We start from the raw sequence: 22,089 nt of genomic DNA on the forward strand, positions 1-22,089 counted from the left end.
ACTTCATCGCTCACTATAAACAATTAGTCCAACTTTCCTCTTGAGTGATGGTAAGTATAGATGCTCATGTATGTGCATATTATCTGTAAAGAAGGCTCTTTTGGTCCTTCTCTTTCAATAACTGCTACATGGGTATGGATATACCCAACTTTACCTCGCAATGGTTCTCCACTCCGATATAGGTAGAGTGAGAATTTCCATTGGCATATGTATGTAGTTATCACTCAACTGTTTACCCAAGTTTGGCAAAACTGCTGAACAAACAGATTTAGATCTTATTCATGTGTGTTAGTCCTGGTTTATGCGGAACTTCTCAAGGTCAACTCAAGTTGAGTTGGATTTTATGTGTATGATCACTTTGAGAGTGCTGAAAAACTGTAGTTGCTCTATGTTTTTTATCATGAAGTTCTAATTTAGCCAAAGCTTTTTTATTTTATTTTAAATCAACTTAGAAAGAATGAATACTTTTGTCAATTTTGTATTACTGCCCTTCTCCCCATTGGGGAGACATTATTTTTTTTCTTGTCCCTTTAACCACTTGCCGACCGGTCACGTTGACTGTACTGCGGCAAAGTGGCTCGATTCCGTCCAGCGACGTAGACCTACGTCGCTGGACTCCTCCCCCTGTAGGCGGCGCTTGCGTGCCGCCGGAGGCGCGCTCCCGCTGTTTTCAGTCACAGCGGGAGTCGGGCCAGGGGAGGAGCGGCGGCGATCGCCGCTGCTCTTCCCCGATCGTCGAAGAATCGAGTTTGGAGATCCGCCCGCTTGTGTAAACAGAGCGGGCGGATCTCCTAAGTGACAAGGAGTGACAGATTGCAGTGTTCAGCATAGCTGAACATGCGATCTGTCCCTGTGTCACTCAGTCACCTCCCCCCACACACGTTAGTAAGCACCAGGCATACATTAACTCCTCCCTCTCCAATAAAATTAACCCCTTCCCTGCCAGTGTCATTTTTACAGTAACAGCGCATATTTATAGCACTGATTACTATAGAAATGTCACTGGTACCCCCAAAAGTGTCAAAAATGTCAGTCAAGGGTCCGATCTGTCCACCGCAATGTCGCAGTCTCGCAAAAAAAAAATTGCAGATAGCCGCCATTACGCGTTAAAAAAAAAACACCAAAAATTACAGAAATCTTTCCCTTAGTTAGTAAACGCAATAACTTTTGCACAAACCAATCAAAATACGCTTGTTGTGATTTTTTTTTACCAAACATAGGTAGCAGAAAACAAATTGGCCAAAAATTTAAAAAAAATTTGATTTTTACTTTTTTTTGGGGGGGAATTTCATATAAAAGTTAAAAATATTTATTTTTTCAAAATAAACGCTCTTTTTTTGTTTATAGCGCAAAAAGTATAAATCGCACAGGTGATCAAATACCACCAAAAGAAAGCTCTGTTTGGGGGGGAAAAAAAAGACATACATTTCGTTTGGTTACAGCGTCGCACGTCAGCGCAATTGTCAGTTAAAGTCGCACAGCGCCGAATCGCAAAAAGTGGCCTGGACGTAAGACAGCAAAATCCTCCGGTGGTAAAGTGGTTAAAATAGGACAAGATAAAAGGGTAGTGGTTATCCCTGGGACAGGAAGACACAAGCAGTTCTAACAATGTAACAGTTCTAACATCTAATCCTTTCCTAATATACTAAAGAAGTGCCTTGTATTTTTACTTTAGAGATAGTCCATCACTTCTTATCCACAGTAAGGATACATATAGCAAACAAAAACCTGACAGGGTCTCATTCTTCCCCACTAGTTCCAAGATTAAAACAAAAACAGTTTTGACTGGAGTTGGGCACCAAGGTTTATTTTGTGCTTTCAATCTATAATCAAAATCTAAAATCAAATACTGTATTAATTTCCACATTTAATTTTGAGTCTGCTCCTGCTGTCTGTAAACTTACTTTATGAAGATGCCCACACATTTACTTTTTGAATTCTGTGACACGTATTCACTATGCCCTGTGAATATGCACTGTCTTGTCAGAGAATTCACAGAGCCTGTCTTCTGATTTACAGAGGTGATGAGTTCCAGGAGGTAGAGTCGGTAGAGGAATCACTTCTTCAGGGTCGATCCTAGGGTCACAGACACCTGGGTGCAGAAATATTTCTGGAGCCTCCACATGAGCATGGTCATCTTACTAACTCCTTCCCTTTACAGGTGTTTCTATGACAACGACTCCACCTCTCCATCTCCAAGCCCCACCACTTTTTGTAAGTGTCCCCTGCCTCCATAAACAGGAGTGTCCTCCTCTTCCTCTTCATTCCAATACATCAGTGTCCTCCTCTTACCCTTCACCCTCCCCTACAATAGGGTCCTCCTCTGCCTCCTTCCTTCACCCTCCCCCTACATCAGTGTCCTCCTCTGCCCCATCACCCTCCCCTACTGTAGTGTCCTCCGCTGCCTCCTTCCTTCACCCTCCCCTACATCAGTGTCCTCCTCTGTCCCCATCACCCTCCCCTACAATAGTCTCCTCCTCTGCCTCCTTCCTTCACCCTCCCCCCACATCAGTGTTCTCCTCTTACCCCCTCATCCCCCTACATCAGTGTCCTCCTCTGCCCCCTTCACCCTCCCCTACAGCAGTGTCCTCCTCTGCCTCCTTCCTTCACCATCCCCTCACATCAGTGTCCTCCTCTGCATCCCTTCACAATAGTGTCCTCCTCTTCCCCCTTCATCCCCCTACATCAGTGTCCTTCTCTGCCCCCTTCACCTTCCCCTACAGTAGTGCCCGCCTCTGCTTCATTCCTTCACCCTCCCCCCACATCAGTATCCTCCTCTGCCCCTTCACCCTCCCTTACAGTAGTGTCCTCCTCTGCCTCCTTCCATGACCCTCCCCCTACATCAGTGTCCTCCTCTGCCCCCATCACCCTACCCTATAGTAGTCTCCTCCTCTGCCTCCTTCCTTCACCCTCCCCCCACATCAGTGTCCTCCTCTTCATCCCCTCACATTAGTGTTCTCCTCTTCCCCCTTCATCACCTACATCAGTGTCCTCCTCTGCCCCCTTCACCTTCCCCTACAGCAGTGTCCTCCTCTGCCTCCTTCCTCCCCCCTCCTCCCACATCAGTGTCCTCCTCTGCCTCCCTTCACAGTAGTGTCCTCCTCTTCCCCCTTCATCCCTCTACATCAGTATCCTTCTCTGCCCCCTTTGCCCTCCCCTACAGTAGTGTCCGCCTCTGCTTCCTTCCTTCACCCTCCCCCCACATCAATATTCTCCTCTGCCCCCTTCACCCTCCCCTACAGTAGTGTCCTCCTCTACCTCCTTCCTTCACCCTCCCTCCTCATCAGTGTCCTCCTCTGCCCCCTTCACCCTCCTCCCACATCAGTGTCCTCCTCTGCCCCATTTTACCCCCCCCCCCCCACATCAGCCACACTGGAACAGAGAAATACATCTTTCTAGTTTAGGCCATAGGAAAGAGTCAGAATCAGAGTCAGAAAGGTTAATGTGAATTAGTTATGTTGCATTATAGAGTCTAATACACATATAAGCATCACAACCTAGTATCTCACTAGTGTAGACACTAGACGAGTAGACAGCAGTGTCCTCTTCTGCCCCCTTTTATATTAGCCCCTGTCACATCAGCGTCCTGACCGGCACCACCACCGAGACTGAAAGCCTTGCCTTTCTTTTCAAAAATGGCGGCAGGCAGCACCATTACATCACTGCGCATGTGCCCAAAATTGTCGCTATTTTTTGATTATAGCACAAAATCTAAAAACCGCAGAGGTGATCAAATACCACCAAATGAAAGCTCTATTTGTGGGGAAAAAAGACATCAATTGTATTTGGGTACAGCATCGCACGACCGCACAATTTTTAGTTAAAGTAACGAAGTGCCGAATCGCAAAAAAAAAGGCATGGTCATTAAGGGGGTAAAACCTTCCGGGGCTGAAGTGGTTAAGAACAGAGATGACCAGCAAACAGGCAGAGCTCACAACATGAAAGGAGATTTTTAAAGTAATGCATATATTGTACAGTATTATCAATAACAACTATTGTTTGTATTGCTAGTACAATGTTGATGGTATCAAATTAGAGTGTATGCTGTGACCATAGATTTCCTTTACATTTTTCCATATTAGATGGGTATGGAACATACTTGGAAAATTATGTTGTATTTTTTTTTTTTTATTCTTTTTATTGGTATTTTATAAACAGTACAAAGACAAAAATCAGACAGACATTTAAAATAGCCTGAACATTAATATAACAAACAAAGCTTCAGCACAAAGACACACCGTACAGCTCAGAGGTTACATGTGAGTAAAGGAACAATACATCTTTCCCATCTTTTACATCTCTGTAATTTCTTATCCCGACATCAGTGGTCTTCTTAAAAAACTGCCACCCCAAGGAGACAACACTGGAGCTGACAATCATTCAATTGCAGAACGCCAGATCCAACGCATATACATTGAACATAACTCTAGACAAATATTTATCCAGCCAAAACAATATATCTCATGAAAAGAAGCAAAGGCTTTCCAACTACACCCATATTAATCGGATACTGTAGAGATACTCTTTGTCCATCTGCCCCACACCTTCTTGAATTTATTGGGTATACCCCTACTGGCATTGGTAGCCTTATAAAAAGGAAGTGCTTTATTTACAAGAGCCTTGGATGGCAGGGGATGTAGGCTTTTTCCAGGAGAGCTAGCTTCCTAGCAAAGAAAAATAACAAAGTCAGCAGTGTACGTATTACTCTCTTTGGAGCTATAGCATCTACCAATCCCAAGAGACACACTTCAATACTGGGCCTAATGTAGAGAGTAGTAACCTCCTCAATGCATTCCGCCACATCCAGCCAAAACTTCTGTATGGCCACACATTCCCAAAATTTTTGCATGAAATTCACTCCAGATGAGGTGCACCACCAACAACAGGACGACTGGGACGGAAAAATTCTAGCCAATCTGGCTGGGGTAAGGTAAATACAATGTAGAAATTTAAAGAGGAAGTAAACCCTCCTCTGACACTTGTACCTATAGGTAAGCCTATGATAAGGCTTACCTATAGGTACTGTAAATATCTCCTAAACATATACAGTTTAGGAGATATTTACCTTTGATGCATCCAGTGACGTCACTGGCGCATGCGCTCTGAAGGAACGGCCGCTCGTGCCGTTCCTTCAGAGCCCCGTGCCGTGACTGTCGGCTCCCGCGCGCGTGCGCGGGAGTGATGTCACCGCGGCTCCGGCCAATCAGATGGCCGGATGCCGCGATCCCGGAAGACGGGCGACTGAACATGTCGCCCTTCAGACAGGTGAGTGAGCGGCATGGCGGGGGCTCGTTCTAAGGTAAGTATTTCATAATGAGCTAGTATGCGATGCATACTAGCTCATTATGTGTTTGTCTTGCAGGGTGTGAAAGAAAGAAAAAAAAAAAAAAAAAAAGAGTTTACAACCTCTTTAAATTGAATGAGATGATCTCTAGATGAGACCAAGAGAGAGAAATTGATATCCCTTACGTCCCAGTCATCACTGTCCATCTGGGGAAATACCCTTTCCCAAACTGTTCTGCAAGGTTCAAGGACTCTGTGTATCTCGAAATAACTGCTTATAAATATTAAACAATGCCGTATCCAAAGAATCATTTCTTAGCATATTTTCAATATAACTCTCTTGCAATGTAATTGGTGAGGTACCAAATTGAGAATTGTATGCATGTCGCAATTGTAAGTATCGAAACAGATGGGAGTTCGGTAGATTGAATGTGGTCTTCATGACATCAAACTGTAGAAGTGTGCCATTCCTAACTGCATCTGCTACCCTCTTAATACCATATTTGGTCCATATAATGGGATCTGGGAATTTAAACAAGTGTGGGAACTGAGGGTTAGTCCACGATGGGGCAAGTGGTGATATTGTCTGTGTGCCTCCAGAGTCCGCCCTGTCTGCTACCAACCAAGCTCTAATGATTCCTCTCAAAGAATTAGTAATGGGATTAGGGTCCCCAAGCGGGAGATGGGACAGAGCCTTGTAGGACCCCACTATCACAGCCTCCTGAAAATTAGGTTTTAATTGGTTCTGTTGTTTCCAACAATTGATAACACAAAATCTAATCTAATATCTGATTTCTCTGAAACCTGCCAAATGAAATCCTTTTGCTGTTTTGAACCTTATCCGGGAATTAAAATGTTACAATTATATTTTCAATTGCATAGATGTGGGAGGCTAGTACTGATTTAGCCAGAGAAAGATCCACCTTGGTGGTGATCAGGGCTGAATTTATACTCTCTGTTCCTGTCTTCTATGATCTCCCCCTTCTTCAACTGTCCCCAATCCATTTCCTGATAGGACAGAGCCTTTGGAGTCACTCTGCATATGCACAGTTTGGTGTGTATTGCTAGAGAGTTTATTTTTTCTTGGGAGGATGCATGTGATCAGAACAGGGCCAATTAGCACTGTCCAGACAGAGGGTCAGGGGTCATGCAACCTCATAGGAAACTCCTCCTACATGCTTTAACCAGACACTGATAGAAGTCACAAGACTGCTATATACTGCTGATGGGAAAAATATTTAGTTGTTTATATTAACTAAAATAATTGCATTTCCATGTTCTGTGTACTGTAGGAGACCAGATATAGTGAATGCAGGGTCATGGGTTCAGTAACACTTTATAACCTACATCCTAAAATGCAATGCTTGTGCTTGAGTCACCTCTCTGCAGGCTTAAGATTTGTCACATGGTGTTGTGCAGCTAACTATCCAATCACAGCCAACCAGCACTGTCCAGACAGAGGGTCAGGGGTCCTGCAGCATCATAGGACAGTCAGAGTAGAATGAAAACTCCTCCTACAAGCTTTACTAGACACTCACAGAAGTAATAAGACTGCTATATACTTTACTAAAATAATTGCATTTCCGTGTACTGTGGGAGAACAGATATACGGTGCCTTTAAAAAGTATTCATACTCCTTGAAATTTTCCACATTTTGTCATGTTACAACCAAAAACGTAAATGTTTTTTATTGGGATTTTATGTGATAGACCAACACAAAGTGGCACATAATTGTGAAGTGGAAGGAAAATGATAAATGGTTTTCAAAACTTTTTACAAATAAGTATCTAAAAAAGTGTGGCGTGCTTTTAAATTCAGCCCCCTTTACTATGATACCCCTAACTAAAATCTAGTGGTACCAATTGCTTTCAGAAGTCACCTAATTAGAAAATAGAGTTCACCTGTGTGTAATTTAATCTCAGTATAAATACAGCTGTTCTGTGAAGCCCTCAGGGGTTTGTTAGAGAACCTTAGTGAACAAACCGCCTCATGAAGGCCAAGGAACACACCAGAAAGGTCAGGGATAAAGTTGTGGAGAAGTTTAAAGCAGGGTAAGGTTTAAAAAAATATCCCAAGTTTTGAACATCTCACTGTGCACTGTTGAATCCATCATCCGAAAACGTAAAAAGTATGGCACAACTGCAAACCTACCAAAACATGGTTGTCCACCTAAACTGACAGGGGAGGAAGAGCAATAATTAGAGAAGCAGCCAGGAGGCCCATGGTAACTCTGGAGGAGCTGCAGAGATACACAGCTCAGGTGGGAGAATCTGTCCCAGGACAACTGTTAGTCGTGCACTCCACAAATCTGGCGTTTATGGAAGAGTAACAAGAGGAAAGCCATTGTTGAAAGAAAGCCATAAGAAGTCAGTTTGCAGTTTGCGAGAAGCCATGTGGGGGACACAGCAAACATGTGGAAGAAGGTGCTCACGTCAGATAAGATCAACATTTAACTTTTTGGCCTAAAAGCAAAACGCTATGTTTGGCAGAAAAGGAACACTGCATATCACCCAGAACACACCAGCCCCACCGTGAAACATGGTGGTGGCAGCATTATGTTAGAACAAAAACAAAAATAGAGGACCAAGAGAGGTCCCAAAAAGCGGGACTATACCAGCATTTTGATGGTTGTAGGGATACAGACACAATACTACTATATGTAAAACATATTCATTTTCACGGTACTCTTTTTTGGTCTACAGCAGTATGTTGTGGGGATGCTTTTCTTCAGCAAGGACAGGGAAGCTGGACGGATTTGATGGAAGGATGGATGGAGCCAAATACAGGGCAATCTTAGAAGAAAACCTGTTAGAGTCTGCAAAAGACATGAGACTGGGGCAGAGGACTACCTTCCAAAAGGAGAACAACCCTAAACATACAGCCAGAGCTAAAATGGAATGGTTTAGTTTAAAGTGTTAGAATGGCCCAGTCGAAGTCCAAACCTAAATCCAATTGAGAATCTGTGGCAAGACTTGAAAATTGTTGTTGACAGATGCTCTCCATCCAATCTGACAGAGCTTGAGCTATTTTGCAAAGAAGAATGGGCAAAAATGTCACTCTCTAAATGTGCAAAGCTGGTGGGGACATCCCCAAAATACTTGCAGCTGTAATTGCAGTGAAGGGGGGGGCTGAATACAAATGCATGCCACACTTTAACACTTTTCACATATTTATTTGTAAAAAAATGTTGAAACCCATTTATTATTTTCCTTCTACTTCCCAATTATGTGCCAATTACTTTGTGTTGGTCTATCACATAAAAACCCAATAAAATACATTTACGTTTGTGGTTGTAACATGACAAAATTTCAAGGGGTATGAATATTTTTTCAAGGCACTGTAGTGAATGGAGGGTCCTGGCCTTAGTAACACTTTAAAGATGTTCACCTTCATCTTCTAGAGATAAACAGGGGCCAATGCATTTGGAATTACCTCTGCAGAAGTGTAGAACTAGCTACATGTTTTATCATGATGCCAGATAACACTGAATGTATAGTGCTGGATAGGACTGTTATCTATCAGCAAGCAGATTTCTATAGAGACATTTATTAATTACAGTTTTATCTTTTTCTTTACTAATTTTACTTCAGGTTCGCTATATTCAGAGCATTGAAAAATGACAAATATCATCATGGTTTTCTGCAAAAAAAAAAAAAAAAAACCACAAAGAAACCATCAGCGCTAAATTAAAGGCTAAGCCTTTCAAAACGGATATTTTAGGTATGTGTGGGGGTTGGTTTGTTGAATCACTCGCCAGCTTTAATATCTATAAGGGACACAGCGACAAGCTCTTCCCCCCCGAGACCTCAACTCTGCCCTTTCTTGTTATGGAGTCTCACTTCTTCTGCTGCATTCTACATCAGAAAAAAAAAATAAGGATGCATCCTTGCTATGATCATTGGGCTGCCCTGCTGAACATAGGTGAATGTGCCCACTAGCAGCTACCCAAGTCTGAAACATGAATTTTGGGAAAATGGAAACGCCGGAAAGGTTACTAGGATACAGCCACCGCTGTTCACATCTACAAAGAGAATGGCTATAGCCGCTAAGCCCTGTTGCACTTTCAAAACTGTAAACAAAATCTGTGGGCTTTAATAATGAATCTTCTTACCTGGTCTGTAAGTTTCACTGCAGCCATTCTTGCAGAAAATGGGCTGCTATCATGAAAAACTTTTGCAGAAAGCGGAATCCAGCATAAAGAGGTTTTCAAAAACGTCTTCAAGTGACAAACACAGCTCACAACTGTCTGTCACTGCCCTTTCCTAATCTACGCTTTTCTGCCAAGATTGCAGAACTACAGACACAGGAAGTGTACAATACACAGACCCGTTGCTTCTGACATCATCACATACAAGGCAAATTTCCACAGTAATCTTCTGTCTTCAGGGTCTTCAAGAAGCTCTATTGCCATCTGGTGGTTGAGAAACAAAATGTGTAGCAGAGCTTTTATTTGTAGATAAACTGAAATAAGCTGACGCACAACATGGTCGCCTGAGAAAATTAGTGAATCTCTTAGGCTACATAAGTTGTGCTAAAGCTTCGTGGTTTTTTTTTTTTTTTTTTTAAATAACAAACATGTCATACTTACCTGCTCTGTGCAATGGTTTTGCACAGAGCAGCCCCTACCCTCTTCTTCTCAGGTCCCCTGCTGGAACTCCAGGCCCCCTTCTCGGGTGCCAGTTTCCCTGGGGGCATCCGTGCGTGCTCACTCCCGTGTAATGCTGCTGTGTCCATTGACACAGACAGCAGGAATCAGGGCCCCCCACTACCGTGTTGCTGGATTTTATTGACAGCAGCGGGAGCCAATCGGTCCAATGAGGAGAGAGACAACGGCAGGAGCTGCTGCGCTCATGCACATCGCTGGATCGGGCTCAGGAAAGAACAATAGAACGAGGGGGAAAGGTTTTTCAACCTAATGCATAGAATGCAATAAGGTGAAAAACCTTAAAGTGGATGTTAACCCTTGAATTTCAGCAAGGTGAACAGCCTCAGATGATACACAGAGATTAAACACATCTCCCTATATACATTTTATTTGTATATCTGCTGTCTTCAGCTTTCTACACTTTTTAGAAAGTGAACATCATGTTAGAACTTTTTCTTCCTGTTCCAGCACTGGGTGTGCAGTCTTGGCATACACTGTGTGAGAGCTGATTGGAGGAAAGGCACACCCCCCCCCTCTCCACATAGGCAGAGGAAAGAAGAAACATGCAGAGCTGTGCTGTGATTAGACAAGCTCTCTGCTTATCTGTCTCTAAGTCCTTTCCCCGACACAAATTTCCAGCTGCTTTTATCTCTTGTGTTGGAGAACTCAGAAGTTATCATGCTGATAACAGAGGAATGGAGCAGCGGAAAGACACACTTAGGGCTTTGGAGAGAGATAAGTAAACACTACAGATATACATGCCAAGATCAAATTTCATGAATGGGATTTACATCCACTTTAAGGTTTTAGAACCACTTTAAGTTATTTCGGCTTCATTTATACAGGTGTGTGTGAAGAGCCGTAGGCAGATTTGTACCAAGTACAAATCAATGGCCAGAGATGCCACTGTTCAATATTACATGAGCCATTACATGCAATTAGGGACTCTGATCAACTCTGGACATGGACAGTTTGTGTCCAGAAAAGGCATTTCTGGCTGCATACTAACTGGCTGAAGATAATTACCCAGATTGTATGCAGCTAAAGAACAGAGTGTTGCATCCAGAGGCAGTGTTTTGCCACATTTGAACACAGCAGTCTATCCACCTCCATTTACTTATCTGAATGATGCCTTAAACACAGAAGTTATCTTGGAAGTATACACTAACTTTATACTTCCCAGATCAAGCTCTCTTGTATTTAAATTTACTTTCCCTTACGTGAATTTACTTGTGTTTACATGTTGTGACAGTGCTAGTGCTAGGGACGTGCTGGCCATAACGCAGCTGATGCTCAAGGGCTGATGCAAATGTGCATGTGCACGCACGATCCTGCAAGTGCCCATCTTGGCAGGCACAGGTGCATGCGTGCAAATGTATGTGCATGCATGCGCACTTTCACACGCCATTAAAGCTAATGCTGCCGCCAAAATGATTTATATAAGTGCAGCAGTTGCACTAGCACATTACTGTCGAACCTGCAGCTGTACCTGTGTTCTTGAACCTGATCCTGCTTACTCCTGTATTATACCCGGCTTGCCTCTGACTTCATGTATATCTCCTATCCTGGTCCCAGCCTGTATCTGAACTTTGCCTCTGCCGTCTACCTACCTGCCCAAACTTGTGTTGCCGATCTCTGCCTGTACCTTAACAATTCCTTGTCTATTGTCTATGCCTGCATCTGACCATCTATTACCAACCCGGCTTGTCTGAACATGCATCCGGTGTCTCTTATGCTCTGCATGCATCAGCCTGGCTCTTGCTTGAGCATCCTCTTTTGTGGGCCACCAGTTTTCCTGCACCAGCTATTGCCACAGCCTACTGCTGCTCGCTGCCACCAGCCCTGGCTTTGCTGTTTTTGCCAACACCTGCTGACCAGCTATCCAGTTTATCCTGGTGAAGCACCTGCTACACAAAAGATTATACAGGCACCCTTACATTACTGTGCTCTAATGGCCACTGTTAAAACATTATTGGTGGTACTGTATAAATATAAGCAGAAGTAGGGTTGCCACCTATCCAGGTTTTGATCCATGTGTCCAGGTTTCAGTCTGCCTGAAACCCGGACATAATATAAGAGGGTATTATAAAACAGCGCTACCAGGCGTGTGAAAAAATATTTAAATAAAGTGCACTAATGATAAAAACTAGATCACTCAATAATAGCAATAATAATAAAGTGCATCAGTGACAAAAAAATGTATTACCATACAATCATATAATAATTATTATTAAAGTGCAAGAAAATTCTTTTGAAGTAGAGTGCCAAAATGTGCAATAAGTGCCAAAGTGCTAATGTCTTTGATGACGCCCCTGATAGGTGGGCGAAACGCATAGACGTAACTTCCTGGCAGATATTCGTCACACAACGTCACTTCCTCAAACCACCGTGGAACGCACGCCGGCAGCGTACCCGGAAGTGGATCGGCTTACTGTGACTACTGATCTCAATACAACGCTGATACTTGATTTATGTTTGTGAGTAGCTTCTAAATACTTTTTATAATAAAATACCCTACGGGCTTCACTATTTCCGGCTCCTTCCCTCTTTTGTTTGAGCATTTAAGCGTGGAGGAGTTTCAGAAGAGATTGGAGGTATATTGAAGGCTCATCCATACAGATATCCTGGGGGACACCAGGGCTGTATTATATCCGGCACCTGAGGTTGGAAGCTGATTCGGAGGCTTAGCCATCTTATCCTTTCCTATTGGTTATACGCTTGGATATATATATAAGGCTCGGAATTATCCTAAATCTGGTGAGTGGATCCCCAAAAGGGTTTCTCTGGAAGCACTTGGCACTTTGTGTGGAGCACGATATTCAGCACCTTATTTTATACAAGTTGACTGTTTATCATTTTTGGACTGCACTATACTTAGCACTTTGGCACTTATTGCACATTTTGGCACTCTACTTCAAAAGAATTTTCTTGCACTTTAATAATAATTTATTATATGATTGTATGGTATTACATTTTTTGTCACTGATGCACTTTTTTATTATTGCTATTATTGAGTGATCTAGTTTTTACCATTAGTGCACTTTATTTAAATATTTTTTCACACGCCTGGTAGCGCTGTTTTATAATATTTTATTGATTTCTTGTTTTTTTTTACCTAAGTGAGCAGCAGCTGCAGGTGGTTTTAGTTCACATCATTTTAGCGCGGGTTTAATATTATTATTTTCATAATATAAAAGGGTGCCCAGAGCTCCAGGTCCACTCAGGCTGTGCTCAATACACACGCAGATGCTTGATAAAAGTGTGAGGACCCTCTTCAGTCTTAGCTGTGTGTCAGCCCCATGTTTCCTGTCTATCTCCAGGCCAGACTCGTCGCTTATACCTGCCCCACTCTCCCCCTGTCCCTCGCAACATCAGTGTGCATGACCGAGATAGCAAAGAGTCCACTAGGGCAGTGGTCCTCAACTCCGGTCCTCGGGGCCCACTAACAGGCCAGGTTTTAAGTATTACCTTGGGGAGATGCAGACTAGAATACTGCAATCACTGAGCAGCAAATGAGATCACCTGTGATGTAATTTAGTTATCTTGCAAACCTGGCCTGTTAGTGGGCCCCGAGGACCAGGGTTGAGGACCACTGCACTAGGGCGATACTCACTGGGAGGCCCAGCAACAACATAGTGAATGAGAGGAGCGGTCTAGCCGGTGACTGACACCATGCGGTGCTCACACTGGGGGTCTAAGGATTGCCAGACCTTGGCTATGGTGGCAAGGGGAGGGGGGGGTTGGGTGGTGTGGGGGTTACATGCTGAAGCCGATGTTCACCACTAGCATGTGGTTCTGTGATGGGATAAAGGACTGATGGCCAAAAAGGTGTTTGCAGAAAGGAGTGATAAAAGTTTGTCTTTTAGCATGTGGAAATTGTCAACTTACTAATTACAATTGTCTACAACAGCTAACTAGACCCACAATTCATATAAGATAAATCTGGTGGCAATCAAAACTTCTAAAGTTGTTACTAATGGAAAAACATAATGGTGGTAAATATACTGAACAAAATTATAAACGCAACACTTTTGTTTTTGCTCCCATTTTTCATGAGCTGAACTCAAAGATCTAAGACTTTTTCTATGTACACAAAAGGCCTATTTCTCTCAAATATTGTTCACAAATCTGTCTAAATCTGTGTTAGTGAGCACTTCTCCTTTGCTGAGGTAATCTATCCACCTCACAGGTGTGACATGTCAAGATGCCGATTAGAGAGCATGATTATTGCACAGGTGTGCCTTAGGCTGGCCACAATAAAAGGCCACTTTAAATGCTCAGTTTTACTGTATTGGGGGGGGGGGGTCAGTATCTGGTGTGACCACCATTTGCCTCATGCAGTGCAACACATTTCCCTCGCATAGAGTTGATCAGGTTGTTCATTGTGGCCTGTGGAATGTTGGTCCACTCCTCTTCAATGGCTGTGCAAAGTTGCTGGATATTGTCAGGTCCTGGAACACGATGTCGGATATGCCGATCCAGAGCATCCCAAGCATGCTGTCAGGGAATCCCTGTGAGACGTCTGGGGCGTGGCCGTGTGCAGGCTATTCTCAGAAGAATGACTAATGGGCGTGGTGCCAGACAGGCTATTTAAAGGAAGTTCAATCCTGTTTCATTTGCTGACTGATCTTCAGCTGTTTCCTGTGACCTGATGATACCTGTATGCTTCCCTGTTGCTGACCTGGCGTGTTCTGAACTTGGACTTGGATTCTGCTTCTGCCTCTCTACTAAACCTGACCCGGTTCCGTCTCTGACTTTGGCCCTGTTTCGATTTGGTACCTTGCTACACCGCCTGTTGATGACCCTGGCTTTACTACTACTGTGACTGTCTCAAACCTTGTCTCTCAGAGCTACCCGAGTGCTTGCCTGGCTATTTGCTGCACCTGTTCCATACATCATTGCATGTTCCAGTTTCCGGGATCCGGACAAGCAGCCTATCCTGATCCATCAACAACCACAGGCACTCGTGTCCCTCCGGGCCCTTGACGCCCTCTGTCTCACCTTCAGTGCGGTCTGGGCAGGAGAAATAAGAGAGGCCGACCTCGTCAACTCAGACTCCTCCCAGGTACGTGACAGTATCAGTCAGCCAACTATGGAGTCTGAAAGGGAGGTCTCTCCACTGGAGAACATTTGCCGATTGATCTCTGCACTATCCCACATTGTACAAAGCCTGCAAGGAAAATTGGATTGCATCGAAGATCAATTATCGGCCCCCAAAAAAGACTCTTCTCTGACGGAGCCCAGCACATCCTGTGCGGCCGATTTCCACCCGGAACCTCGGGTTCCCATTCCTGAACGTTTTTCTGGAGATCGAAGAAAATTTCAGACTTTTCGTAATTCTTGTGAACTATACTTTTCCCTGTTGCCTCGAACCTTCTCTTTACAAGATACCAAGGTTGGGTTCATTATCTCGCTCCTTCAGGATGAGCCTCAATCCTGGGCTTTTCATCTTCGGGAACAACACGATCCAGCCTTGACAACCATGGACTATTTTTTTCTGCCATGTCTCAGCTATACGCAGATCCCTTTTGTCATCTGACTGCTGAATCAAAGCTTAGCAAGTTACAGCAAGGCCTAAGGCCTGTGGAGGATTATGTGACAGATTTCCGTGTATGGAGTGCCGATACTCTGTGGAACCATTCGGCCCTCCATCATCAGTTCCGTCTTGCTTTGTCTGATGCCCTAAAGGATGAACTTGCCAGGGTGGAGGTACCAATGGCCTTAGAAGACCTAGTAAACCTTGTCATCCAGATTGACCGGAGGCTACGTGAGAGGCAAGCCGAAAGAACTAACAAGGGTCCTTTGGTCCGCCTGGAGTTTGGGGCTGATACTCCCCTCATTACCGTTAACCCCCCAGAGGTACCTCACCACTCTTCACGAAAGAGTTTCCAGGGATCCCCTCTGTCCACATCGGAACGTCTTTGATGGTATCGCTCCAATCTCTGCCTCTACTGTGGCGATGCCGGTCACCACATTCAGACTTGTCCTGTGAGGCCTTGCAGAACCACCTCTAACTGGATTTCTACGATGCATCCACCCGGGACACATCTCACCTTGCTTTGCCATCTGAAACTTCCTGAAAAGACTATCTCTGTTCCTGCTATTATAGACTCTGGGGCCTGTAGCTGCTTTGTGGATGTGACATTTGCAGCCCAACACAATCTACCTTTCTGTACCAAGAAACAAGGGTTTGTTGTTCACCTGGCTGATGGCTCTGGTATCAAGTCTGGTCCAGTGACACAAGAGACTGCTCCAATTTTCTGCTTTCCTCCTCTGGTCATCAAGAATTCCTTTGCCTGGACGTTATAACATCACCCATGTTTCCTGTCATTCTTGGTATACCCTGGTTGAAGGCCCATAACCCTAGCATCAATTGGCTTACGGGTGAGATTTCCTTCTCTTCTCCCTACTGCCGGGCACACTGTGTTCCTGAGGAGTCTGTTACCTCTCTCCTTGGTATCCATCCGGACCCCGAAGTCTTGAAACTGGTACCCACAGTTTACCATGAATACCTGGATGTTTTCAATAAAAAGAGCGCTGATTCTCTTCCTCCCCATCGTACATACGATTGCCCCATTGAACTGTTGCCAGGGGCTGAAATACCTTTTGGCCGGATCTACCCTCTCTCTGAGCTCGAATTAGAGACCCTCCGTAACTAAATTAACGAAAGCCTGGAAAAAGGATTAATCCGACCCTCCACTTCACCTGCAGGAGCGGGCATATTCTTTGTTGAGAAAAAGGACCATACCCTTAGGCCCTGTGTGGATTACCGCAATCTCAATAAGATAACTGTCAAGAATCGTTATCCTCTTCCCCTAATTCTCGAACTTTTCCAGAGGTTACGAGGGGCACAGGTGTTCTCCAAACTTGATTTGAGGGGTGCCTACAACCTAGTCAGAATTAGTGAAGGAGACGAATGGAAAACCGGGTTTCGAACGCGCTTTGGGCATTTTGAATATCTGGTCATGCCATTCGGTCTTTGTAATGCCCCAGCCACATTCCAACATCTTGTTAATGATATATTTCGGGACTATCTTGATTTGTTTATCATCGTATACTTGGATGATATCCTTGTATTTTCCAGTTCTCTCGACCTACACAGAAACCATGTAAAGAAGGTACTGGACAGACTTCGCCAACATCGCCTTTACGCAAAGGTGGAGAAATGTGAGTTCGAAAAACAGATCATCCAATTTCTGGGACTCATTATCTCTGCGGACGGCATTGCTATGAACCCGCAAAAGGTATCTGCCGTACTGGAATGGCCTGCCCCCGAGGACAAGAAAGCAGTACAGCGCTTTGTGGGCTTCGCCAATTTTTACAGGAAGTTTATAAAGAACTTTTCTGGCATCATAGCTCCCATCACACAGCTGACCAAACAGCTTACCCCATTCAAATGGACTCTGTTTACTTCCATTCCCATTTTGAAGCACCCAGATCCCGCTCTAGCCTATGTACTTGAAGTGGATGCCTCTGAAAATGCGGACGGGGCTATACTATCCCAACGACAAGGAGCCAAGTCCAAACTCTACCCTATTGGCTTTTTCTCCAGAAAAATAAGTTCCTCTGAGAGGAACTATGACGTAGGAGATCGTGAACTGTTAGCCATAAAGGCTGCCCTGGAGGAATGGCGCTACCTACTGGAGGGGGCTGCACACCCTATCCTTATTTTTACGGACCATAAGAACTTGGAATATTTAAGAACCGCGAAACAATTAAGACCTCGACAGGCAAGATGGGCACTTTTCTTCTCTCGATTTGTGTTCCATATAACTTTTCGTCCGGGCTCTAAGAATTGCAAACCTGATGCCCTTTCTCGCATGTTTCCTGAACCAGCTCCACCTCCTGAACCTGACACTATCTTGCCAGCTAAGAATTTCCTGCTCTTGCAAACAGACTTGAAGGGGACAGTTGCAAACTCCCCACCTCCTCTGGACTTGCATCTCCAGCAGAGGGATGGACTTTATTTCCACAAGGAACACATTTTTATTCCCCAACAACTGAGGGTCACCATTCTTAAGAAGTGTCATGATCATCTTCTGGCTGGACACTTTGGTATCCATAAAACCTCTGGCCTGGTCTCTCGTTCCTTTTGGTGGCCAGATTGGATAAAGGACTGTAAAAACTATGTCAGATCCTGCTCTGTGTGTCTCAGAAACAAGTCGGATCGGGCCAAAACCTGGGGCCTGTTGGAATCCCTCCCCGTACCTGAAAAACCATGGAGTATGATCTCTATGGAATTTATTGTGGAACTTCCCCCATCTGAAGGGTTTACCACTATCTTTGTCGTAGTTGATCGTCTTTCCAAGATGGCACACTTTATACCTCTGAAAGGAACTCCCTCTGCCTCCGAAACTGCCTCCACGTTTATCAAAGAAGTGGTGAGATTGCATGGCATTCCAGCCAGCATTGTCTCTGATCGTGGGGTGCAGTTCACTTCCAAGTTTTGGAAAGCTTTATGTGAAGCATTAAACATTGAACTTTGTTTGTCTTCTGCCTACCACCCACAAACAAACGGACAGACCGAGAGGACAAACCAAACTCTTGAACAATATTTAAGGTGCTTCTCTTCCTTTTCTCAAGACGACTGGGTGTTACTCCTCCCTTTAGCGGGATTTGCTTATAATAACTCCGTCCATTCCGCCACCAAGCAGTCTCCTTTCTATGCCAATTATGGATATCACCCATCCTTCCTACCTGAGTTACCTATGGAATCTGCTGTACCAGCTGTACAAGAAAGACTACATTTTCTTAATGCCAACAGTCAGCTTTTGCGGGAAACCACCTTGAAGGCACAGGGTGTTAATAAAATTTTTTTTTAAAGAAGGAGAGGGAACTTGAATCTTAAACCGGGGGATAAGGTCTGGCTATCTACAGCAAACCTGAGATCGAAGTGTCCCTCAAAAAAGCTTGGCCCAAGATACCTAGGTCCATTTTCTATCAGGAAGAAGATCAATTCTGTGGCATTGGAATTAAACTTACCAGGTAATCTGAAGATCCATCCCGTGTTCCACGTTTCTCTACTGAAGTCAGCAGTTCCCAACCCCTTCCCAGATCGTGAATCTGAAGTCCCTGCTCCCCTTTTGATCGAAGGTAATGAAGAATTTGAGGTGGAGTCTATTCTGGACTGTAGAAGAAGGGGTGGTCGGACACAGCTTCTTATCAAGTGGAAGGGCTATGGCCCTGAGGATAGTTCCTGGGAACCTGCTTTAAACGTCCATGCTCCTCGATTGGTACGAGCCTACCTTCTACAACACCCTGAAAAACGGTCTATGTTGGGCATCTGGAGGCTGCCCTTAAGGGGGGGGGTGCAATGTCAGGGAATCCCTGTGAGACGTCTGGGGCATGGCCGTGTGCATGCTATTCCCAGAAGAATGACTAATGGGCGTGGCATTTAAAGGTATTTAAAGGAAGTTCAATCCTGTTTCCTTTGCTGACTGATCTTCAGCTGTTTCCTGTGACATGATGATACCTGTATGCTTCCCTGTTGCTGACCTGGCGTGTTCTGAACTTGGACTTGGATTCTGCTTCTGCCTCTCTGCTAAACCTGACCCGGCTCCGTCCCTGACTTTGGCTCTGCTTACGATTTGGTACCCTGCTGCACCGCCCGTTGATGACCCTGGCTTTCCTACTACTGTGACTCTGTCTCAAACCTTGTCTCTCAGAGCTACCCGAGTGCTTGCCTGGCTATTTGCTGCACCTGTTCCATACATCATTGCATGTTCCAGTGTCCGGGATCCGGACAAGCAGCCTATCCTGATCCATCAACAACCACAGGCACTCGTGTCCCTCCGGGCCCTTGACACCCCCTGTCTCACCTTCAGTGGGGTCTGGGCAGGAGATATAAGAGAGGCCGACCTCGTCAACTCAGACTCCTCCCAGGTACGTGACACATGCTCAATGGGTGACATGTCCAGTGAGTATGCTGGCCATGCAAGAACTGGGATATTTCCAGCTTCCAGGAATTGTGTATAGATCCTTGCAACATAGGGCCGTATGTTATCATGCTGCAACATGAGGTGATGGACATGCATGAATGGCACAACAATATGCCTAAGGATCTCGTCACGGTATCTCTGTGCATTCAAAATGTCATCAATAAAATGCACCTGTGTTCGTTGTCCATAGCATACGCCTGCCCATACCATAACCCCACCACCACCATGGGCCACTCGATCCACAACGTTGACATCAGCAAACCACTCACCCACACGACAACATACACGCTGTCTGCCATCTGCCCTGTACTGTGAAAACTGGGATTCATCCATGAAGGGAACAACTCTGCAAAGCGCCAGACTCCATCGAATGTGAGCATTTGCCCACTCAAGTCGGTTACGATGACGAACTGCAGTCAGGTTGAGACCTTGATGAAGATGATGAACATGCAGATGAGCTTCCCTGAGATGGTTTCTGAAAGTTTGTGCAGAAATTCTTTGGTTATGCAAACCGACTGTTGCAGCAGCGGTCCGAGTGGCTGGTCTCAGATGATCTTGGCGGTAAAGACGTTGGATGTGGAGTTCCTGGGCTGGTGTGGTTACACGTGGTCTACGGTTGTGAGGCCGGTTGGCTGTACTGCCAAATTCTCTGAAACGCTTTTGGAAACAGCTTATGGTAGAGAAAATAGGATTTTTCCTACAGCTTACCTGTAAAGTCCTTTTCTTGGAGTACATCAGGGGACATAGAGCAGGTAATAATGACTATCTGGGTTATACGCTACCTTTTGGTGAATGGACACTGGCAACCAATAGACAGGAAGTTCCTCCCATATAACCCCCTCCCATACAGAAAGAACCTCAGATTTTGAAACAAGCAATTAAGATCCCAGAAAAAGAGGGGAGGGACCTCTGTGTCCCGTGATGTACTTTAAGAAAAGGATTTTATAGGTAAGCTATAGGAAAAATCCTATTTTCTTTATCGTACATCACGGGACACAGAGCAGGTAATAATGACTATCTGGGATGTCCTAAAACAATGCCCTTGAGAGGAGGGGACACAGAATCCCATAGCTGCCCCTGGGCAAAGAACAATGGGAACTTATAGTGCTGCTTGCAACATGCTAATACCAAACTAAGCCCCTTCTCGGGCTCTAACATCCACTTGATAAAACCTTGTGAATATAAGAACTGAAGACATAGCTGCTTTGCAAATCTGGTAGAGTGCACTTTTAACTTAACTTAAAAGGTGGAATCTTACCCTTTAAGCCATAAGCTTGAACAATGACTTGACAATTCCACCTAGAAATAGTGGAAGTAGTTGCCGCAACATAAAAAAGGCATCTGTACTATGGATTAGTGCAGGTGACTTCAAATAGACTTTAACTGCACGAACCACATCTAGTGAATGCAATGATCTTTCCTCTGGAGTCTGAGGATTTGGAAAAAAGGAAGGCAGAACTATATAAGAGACCTGAGGCTGAGGTTATAGCAACCAAAAAAAAAAAAACAATTTCCTTACCAATAATACCAAGGGAATCTGCTTGATAGGCTCAAAGGGCTGCAGCACCGAGAGTACAAGATTCAGGTCCCAAAGACACAGGGGTGGTTTTATTGGCAGAACCATGCGAATCACACCTTGTATAAATGTCCACACCAAAGAGTGCGTCGCTAAGGGCCTGATTCATAGTACGGCGCATTGGCGTTTCGGCGGGATTTTGCGAACCGGCGAAGTTTTAAGTCTGAAATTGGTATTCAAAGAACGGCGGGCGGAAAATAGCGCCTAGTGTGAGATTCATTAAGATGCAATAAGGCCAGAGCGCGACTTAAAAACACGCCAGCTAAAAGCTCGACTAAAGTTTTGCCAAATTTCCCCCTGTACCCCCAAAAATCCCAAATCACTGTGGAAGGTGTGGAAGACAATTTGGAGATGACTTGCTTTTAAAAAATGTCAAAAACTGACTTAGAAAGAGAGATATCTGCGAAAGTGTAGAAAGGTTAAACAGCTCCTCCAGCCCCGAGCTGCGAACGCGCGAATGTGCGCATGCGCAACGCCAAATAAGCTCAAAAAATTCCGCCAGCGCGATTTTGGGCAAATTTTTTTTTGAATACCGCTTGGAAATCCGCTGTCTCGCCCATAGAAAATGGCAAAAACCGGCAGAATTGAAAAAACATGCACACTTCCAACAAGGGATCCCTTAGTAAACACCATCACATTCCATACAC

General features: G+C 44.6%; 1 protein-coding gene across 1 annotated transcript in view; it reads right to left on the reverse strand.

The window, feature by feature from the left end:
* The window catches only part of ANKRD44 (ankyrin repeat domain 44), a 234,646-nt gene extending 225,047 nt beyond the window's left edge, over positions 1-9,599 (reverse strand). Inside the window, exon 1 of the mRNA XM_082261307.1 lies at positions 9,395-9,599. Within this exon, the coding sequence (XP_082117433.1) occupies positions 9,395-9,421 (27 nt within the window). The 5' untranslated portion in view covers positions 9,422-9,599. The remainder of the gene's footprint in view (positions 1-9,394) is intronic.
* Positions 9,600-22,089: the final 12,490 nt, after the last annotated feature.

Source organism: Pelophylax lessonae (assembly GCF_965119305.1).
Source record: "Pelophylax lessonae genome assembly, chromosome: 6".
In the NCBI taxonomy this organism is placed as follows: Eukaryota; Metazoa; Chordata; class Amphibia; order Anura; family Ranidae; genus Pelophylax; species Pelophylax lessonae.